Here is a 7,829-nt window from a genome sequence, read left to right as displayed (position 1 = left end):
CCTCGACAGCCGGCACACCGACGGCGAGGTCGTGGAGAGCTGGCGCAAGGAGAAAGTAAGGTCACGTCTCTTTTCCTGGCAGCTTTTCGGTTGTACGCGCACGGTTACCGCGGGCAGAAAACTTCTGCCAAGCGGGAATGTCAACTAGAAAATAACAAAACGTATTTGTGAAAAATATTTCTGTGAAATCCCAACTTCCCAAACTTTTTTCGTAACTGTACGTGTAGCAAGCGGTGCTTACAGGAGACGCTTCTCTCCTTGGCCTCTGCTGTACGAGGCTTAGCAAATGCTGCCCGGACCTCAGATGTTAAATACAGGGCTCGCCCCTGAGAAAGTGAAGGAGCTAGCGCACCAGCTCTCCGCTTCTCTTCCAAGTTGCTCAGTGTTTCGGTCCGGGGTAGCGCTCCATCAGGGAAGCATTTCCTAAAAGCCGAGTAGCAGCTGGAGCCATTTCTTACTTCTAATTTGTCAGGAGTGTATTGAGCTTATACTTTCAATTTCTTGAAATATCTTTCACATTATGCACATTGAGATCTTGTCCAATATTTAAAGAAGTTATTATACTGGACGCCGGTGTACTTGCTAATTGCTTTGCTATGGAATGCAGTGGAATTTAGAGATATGGAGAGGTTGCTTCTGTTCCTGATTGTCTTCTGGTAAAAAACTCCACGTGCACGTATCTCACGCACGTTATAGATAAATATATATATATTTTCACAACAGTCAAGATATGTGTTTGTATGTGTCTCGACTACTGTGAATCACAGATGTTGAGAAAAGACACAGAGTATTTCCCGTTCAGGGTAGTGTTGCAATAAAGCAGTTTCAGTAAAGGGAGGGAGGTGTGTGATGCCCGCCTTCTGACCCCTTGACTGAAGAAATACTCAAAAAACCCCAGAACACCTTCTCTTTGAACTGAGATTATAAATCTCCTCCTCCGATGTCTGTGCCAAGTTATTTCTGTGGCTTCCCCTTTCACAGAATTCCCTGACACAGATTTGTGGAACCTGCTTCCTTGAGTGCCGGTACACATCTGTAGGAGTAACAACGCTGACATTATGTTGGAGCAAATAAGGGTACAAATACGCAGTCTTCCATGTTTATGTGTTTTTAAAAAGGAAAGGAAGACATGGAATTGTCATTAACATACAGCAACAATTACCAGACATTTTTTAAATTTATAAATGGGGAAGCACTAAATCCGAAGGATAATTGCTTTTATTAGCAATATATATACTGTGTATGTACCGTAGCTCTATGTAACAACACTTTCTTTAGATTAGACCGTTGTAAACTTTGGCTAATGGGGAAAATACAGAGAAATCTCAAGACTTACTATGCACAGCCCTACCATGTAATTTTATTTATAGTTAGAGGAAATGTGACAGTAATCCTTCCATTTCTGGACCCCAGGGATAGGTCCTATTGTGAATGTAAAATAGCACTGCAGCTTTCCATTTCCATTGTCTCACAGTGATTCTGTTGCCATGTAAGCCAAGGCCACGAATCAGAAGGGCATTTCCTAATTCTCAGAATTGGCAGGCTCATTCTGTTATACTCAAGCTCCGTTCCTTTACGTATGTGCAACATAAGAGCAACAGAGCTTGCACTTGGAATTCAGCAAATTATTTTGGTAATTGTCAGATGCAAAATTAAATCCAAGTGGCTGCAACAGTGCTATCAGTGTTTCTGTATGGGAAAATGCCATAGTTAAAGGCACGCTGGTTTGCAAGTTAATGTTCCTGGTTGTTAATAAGTTTTGCTTAAGGCTGTATGTCATCAGAATAATCTTTTAGTAGTTATTGAGCTAGGTTACTTGAAACTGAAAAATTTCATTGAAAACAGGCAATTCTAACCCTGTGCTACTCTTAGGAAATGTTTTCTTCACCAAAAAAAAAAGCTGTTGGTATTTCATTATGGTGATTCCTGTCCTACACAATTTGTGACATCCTGTGTTTAAGTAACGGCCATTGTGCTGTTATTCCTAATGCTTTCAAAAAAAGTCCTGTGTGTAGTTTAACATAAAGTAAGATGAACAAAAAGTAGTTAGTTTATGTTTTTTTCTAAGCATCATTGCTATTACATAACTTTTTAATTCCAATGCTACTTTATACAGCATCGAAACACACTGGCAGTGGGACTATTTCAAGTATCTTTTAATTATGGTTGAACAGATTTCTGGTGTGTGAATGACTCAAAGCAGATAAAGTCCATAATACGAGCATGAATAATGTGAATCAGAGGATTCACATTTTGCTATAGCAAAATATTTTTTCATACTCGAAAAGTAACACACGAAAGTTTGTACACATAATACATTTGAAATGTCTCTAGACTTAATTTTACAGGGCTTCCCTGTGATCTATAAATGCAAACAGATCTCAGTAATGTTAATATAATCGAGCTGTGATTATGGTCTAAACCACTCCAACGCATGCTTGTAGTTTTATTTTTCTCAGAATGGATTGTTGTGTTTTTTCTTCCTGGCAGTTCAGGTACCGCAAATAAGCAATCTCTCTCTTTCTTTTTTTTTTTTTTTTTACTTGCTCAGAAATGCACAATATAGGTCTTAAAAAATTCATTTCACAGCTCTGCAGACTTTTTCAGGAAAAGGGATATGAAGCAAGCACAAAGCTGCTTGTGGGCAGCAGACACATGAGCTGAATCCCTGGCTTTTGTCCATTTGCTGTTCTTACTAAGTCTGTTGATCGGCTTGCTGGACCCTTGCTAATATTTATTTTTACTTTTGATTTACATAAAAGGATATCTGTTTATTGCAGAGTTAGTTAATACTTTACAATGAAAAATCTACCCAGTGAGCATTTTTATCTCTGTAATGTAGATGGTGATATTTTGAAAACCTTCTGCATGTATTTTCATGTACATCATTTGTACCTTTCCTGAACATTCAATTTAGTGCCGATAGATTACTACATGCTGTTTACTATGTATATTTTCAATCATCCTTTTTTTATATATATTCAGAAACATGATCTGGGGACTTCCTTGTCCCACTTCCATGTCCCCGTTCAAATCTGTCTTCACTTTCATACGATCTTACATGTTTATAAAGTTTCTTAAGTTTATATTGTACATTTCTTCCAGACTGGCACTTAGATTTAGCCAGACTAATCTATACGTGCCAAACACTCTGGCCTGTCTGCGCTGCAGAACCTCTGCTGTGGTGAATGTAACTAGCGAGGAGATTGTCTTTTCTCCCTGGTAGTTTAAGAGGAATGCCTGGAGAATTTAGTTTCTAGTGAGACCGGGAGCCAAGTCTGCACTGCTCATTATGCCGGAGTAGCTGGCGGGATTCTGCAGTGGAGATGCTGTGGACGTCAACAAGGACTGTTTTTGTTGGAGTGGTTATCACACCTCTCCCAGTGACATAAGCTAAGCCAACAAAAGGATTTTTTTGTTGTTGGCTTAGCTGTCTCCGAAGCAAGAGTCTTTCCAGTGCAGCGATGACAGGCAGTAACCCATTTACTCTCACAGGATTGTGAGCAGCTGTACTTTTACATTATGAAGACCTCTGTGAAAGAGTTGAAGCTGTTAAAAGCTTTGTGTGTAAATTTATTTTTTGGATACAGCTCAAACCAGTTTTTGTCGAACATGCTAAACTCAGGCCGACAGGCTAATTATATAAACATATATTATTTGCTATTCCCTAATTGTATGTACTTTTATATGTATACAGCTGACTGACAATACCATAGGTCATTTATTAAAATGAAATCTATATATTAAACTGTTCTTTGAGAACATTTTGAGCTAAGAAAGTTGAGGCATCCAGAAATTTGGTCTCTAGAAGCTCATAATTTCAAATAAACTTCTGTAGGTTTGACCGCTAAAATACTCTTGAAAGTGACGTGCATACATCATAAATGAAGTTGAATTTAAATTCTGCTAAATTTTGATTCAAAAGGTTTGCTTTTTTTTTAATTTACTCACCAATATTGTTCATTTGTTTTGTTTTAACAGGAAACATTGGATGCTCTGGTAAAGTCTGAACATATGACAGATGAGATCAAAACTCAGTTAAATGATCTTTGTAGATTTTCCAGAGATTTGAGTACTCATTCTTCAAAAGTGTCAGGGTTGATCAAGGAGTATAACAGGTACACATTCATCTTGTTTATAGTTAATCAATCCCATGCATGTGTGTGTGGGCGTGAGCTGTCTTTTAGGGAACCATTAATTAGAATTTTGGAGTTAGAAACAGAGGTATACAGTGGTTAGAATCATTATTTTGATTTTGATGTCAACAGAGGTTGTAAAAAGTAGCAATTGTTTTTTTTTTTTCTAAAAGCCAGGCTATGCCGCTAAACTCAGCTGAAACCAATGTACATCCACACCTGACCTATTACAGGAGGAATCCTTGTAAGAAACTGTGAGGTAGCTCTATGGCTTATTTGTCTGAAGGAGGAACAAGCTATACCAGCTATTTAAGATCTTTTTCTTAATTTTATCCTTCAGTTTACTCTTCTTTGACTAGCTGGTTCCCTGAAACAGGGGAGCTGACATTTGCTGGCTTTCTTGCTTTCTCTCAGGTCACTCTAGCTTATTTACCTGGGAGTATGACACCTGCATTTCAGACGCAAGATTCTGTTGTTTCTTGCAGGGGGTTATAGCTTTTGGCTTCTGTAGCTGCAGAAGAAGGGTGTGATGACCCAGACTGATCCCTTCTGACGTGAACCTAACCTTAGCGTTGAATTTCAGAGAAGTAATAGCATTGTCACTTAACAGAGTCCTGCCTTTCCTCCCTCCCTCCCTCCCTCGCTCTCTTCTGCTTCTCTGATGCGATAAACCCAGCCTCTGCCTGCAAGCTTCAAAAGGATGTCAAAGCAAAGAGCAGATCTTGCAGCAAAGATTTCGGACGGCTTTTAGGGACTTCCAGCAGTGGCTGGTCAATGCAAAAGTCACCACAGCCAAATGTTTTGACGTGCCTCAAAATATCAGTGAAGCCTCAGCAAGTCTGCAGAAAATACAGGTAACTCTATAACAGTAAAATATTAGTCTAAGGGAGAACCAATCAGTTTCATATAAAGCTCAGGTTGAATTGTTTGGTTAATTACTATTTTTTGTTAATGTTGTTATTGTCAACACTAAAGGTGACTAATTGCAAGGAAATAAACACTTATTTTTTTCTTTTTTAATCTAGTTTGTTTAGTTTAATTTTTGGGCTACAGTTTGTATGTAGTCATTGTCTCTCATAGTAGTTTTCCTTGTTTGTTTCTTTTTTACAATAGGAAAAGAAAATATTTTTAAAGTAAGAGAGTACTGTAAAATCAGAACGACATCAGAATCGGGACTTAGTACCTGGAATTATTTCAAAGTTATGTAAATATTTTTCCTCATCTATGAAAATAGAGCCCTTATAGTGGAAGAACAGAGTTAAAATATATGCAGTGCAAGCAGGCATTTAAAAAGTATATTTTTCACATAAAGCTAAAACAAGCCCCATCAACTCTGTGGAAAGGAATGCCAATTAAAAGTTTATTTTAATAAAGCAAGTGAAAGAAACACTTTTATGAATAGAATATAACTATAATTTTAACTGAAAATAGCAAACTGAGAATTACATAATGAAACTGTTAAACCTTTAGTTAGATAGTATAACAGAAGAAATTCATATCAGTTTCTCAGAAAGTACCAAAAGCCAAATCACTTTCCACTCCTTTTGGTAAATTCACTTTCCCTTGCTTAAATGATTTACTTAAAAGCGTAAACAATACTGTATTAATATATCAAATCTTTGACTACCCAAAAATGAGAATTTATTTAGAGGAAATATCAGGGGAAAAAATCCTACTAGTTTTTGGCATTAAATATAAGAGTTTTAGCAAGTTTGGGTTTTTTTTTTCAACAGTGGTAAGATTTTTATCACTGCAGCCTCTTCATAGCATAAGACCTTCTATTGTTCTCCTCCTCCCTGAAAGCTGCTTTAGATGAAATAAACTTTTTTTGACATGCAGTAACTGCTTTAGGACTTCTAGAGATGTCTTGGTAACCTGTATAAACTTAAAATTTTATTTTTGTTAAAAGTTCGTGTTCTGTCTGTTAGCACATTTGACATCATTAAGTCACAAGGCAATTATATCTTTGATTTTAATATAGCCAGAACTTGAACCAAGTTTCTTGAAGCTAACAGACCCTTTGTATTCTCTACTAAGACCTCTATCGTAACACAGAATCAGAACCTGACTTAGTCATTTTGGTATCAAGCCTGTTACTTCTGAACGTGGATGTGACCTTATGATTATGGATAGAAAACTATTGGTGTATCACATAATCATGATAGTAACAGTTTAAAATATTGGTATTTAAGACCATTAATTCCTTTGAGTCCTAAATGCTCACAAAGTCTTTTAATAATTACAAGTTATAAGAACGTTATCCCCGTACATTGGAATTTAAAAATCCGGCTGTTTCCTTAAATTTCTGTATAATTCTTGCACGTGCACTTTTCCGTACACTTCTTGCACGCCAGCATTGTGCAAGATTTCCGTGAAGAAAAATACTTTCAAACCGGGAAGGTAAATTAAGGATGCAGAGGGATAAATCGCACAGCTTAGACATTGCTCAGGCTCGAAGCATCAGCCCACACCCCTGCACGCTCGTTGGCAGTCCAGTGTGGCTGTCGCCCATGGGCAAGGCTTCAGTCCTGTGTCTGTGCCTCAGAGCGGGCCCCGGCTCCTGCTGTTACCCGCGCCAGGATACTGGTTCCCCGAAATGGAACCATTACAGCTTTCTGTACCGTGGAGATTTAAGGAAGTATAATACCCAACTCAATGACCAGTAATTGTCTCGTGAAATGCAGAACATACAGGTAATCCTAGAGTCTTAATATATATGTTATTTAGACGCGTGACACTTCTGGATTAAGACTAAATCCCATAAATATGAACGATATGAAAATGAAATGTACTGAAAGATGAGTTAGCATGTTAACGAGCAGAAACAATAAACTCTTCTCCCTGTTAAGTTTTCTGGGAGCTTGCCATCGACCTTTACTGGGCCCCAAAGTTCACCAGTTAGCTTCTTTTATTACTATTTTTAGGAATTCTTATCGGAAACTGAGAATGGGCAACAAAAAATAAACCTGGTAGCATCCAAAGGAGAACTGCTGTGCTCTGTTCTACCGAAGGAAAAGGCTAAAGTTATCCGGGACAAATCTGCTACCGCTAAAGAAGATTGGAAAAATTTTATCACCACCCTCCACCAGAAGGAATCTGCATTGGAGGTATTGAACCAGTCACAGTGGGGAAAGACTGGATCTAAATTTCCTCTTTGCTTTTTGTTTCAAACAGCACAGTTTAGATTTCTTATATAGCTGTGTTTATGATCTGACAGAACTAATAAATAGCTATTTTCAAGAAGCCTCATTCTTCCGCTTACATTTTACTTCTGTTTACTTATATCCTTATGACCTGATTACACTTTAAGTGGGGTGTTTTGTGCAAAAGGGTGTAGTTCAGAGTAGCTGAAGGTAGCAAAGACAGCACTTGCTCAAATTCCTTAACATGAGTCTCATAAAATGTGCTGGATTACTAGAACACATTTTCTTTTTTAAGGACTGTTCTAGCACAGATTTCTGCCACTGGTGCTAATTGAATAGTCCCAGTATGGTGGGTAAATGTTGTCTATCTTATTGCAAACTGGTGAAATGTAACTATTTATTTGAGCAACTTTTTAAATAAACCCCAGAGCCTTTTTCTGTTCAGAACTCACAATTCAACCAGCACAGAAGGTGAATATCTTAAAAATATAATCTCTTTTAAGGTCATAAGTTTTAAGGTCAAAAGGTCTTAGCTGGAATTCCCTTCATA

General features: G+C 37.7%; 1 protein-coding gene across 1 annotated transcript in view; it reads left to right on the top strand.

The window, feature by feature from the left end:
* Positions 1 to 7,829, top strand: part of SYNE1 (spectrin repeat containing, nuclear envelope 1) — a 258,380-nt gene that overhangs the window by 91,086 nt on the left and 159,465 nt on the right. The window contains 4 exon segments of the mRNA XM_009324159.1: positions 2 to 55; positions 3,982 to 4,118; positions 4,813 to 4,990; positions 7,061 to 7,243. Coding sequence (XP_009322434.1) covers positions 2 to 55; positions 3,982 to 4,118; positions 4,813 to 4,990; positions 7,061 to 7,243 — 552 coding nt within the window.

Source organism: Pygoscelis adeliae, unplaced genomic scaffold, assembly GCF_000699105.1.
Source record: "Pygoscelis adeliae isolate BGI_AS28 unplaced genomic scaffold, ASM69910v1 Scaffold105, whole genome shotgun sequence".
NCBI lineage: Eukaryota > Metazoa > Chordata > Aves > Sphenisciformes > Spheniscidae > Pygoscelis > Pygoscelis adeliae.
Note: the sequence above shows the minus strand (reverse complement) of the source record. Positions and strands in the feature narration are given on the sequence as shown.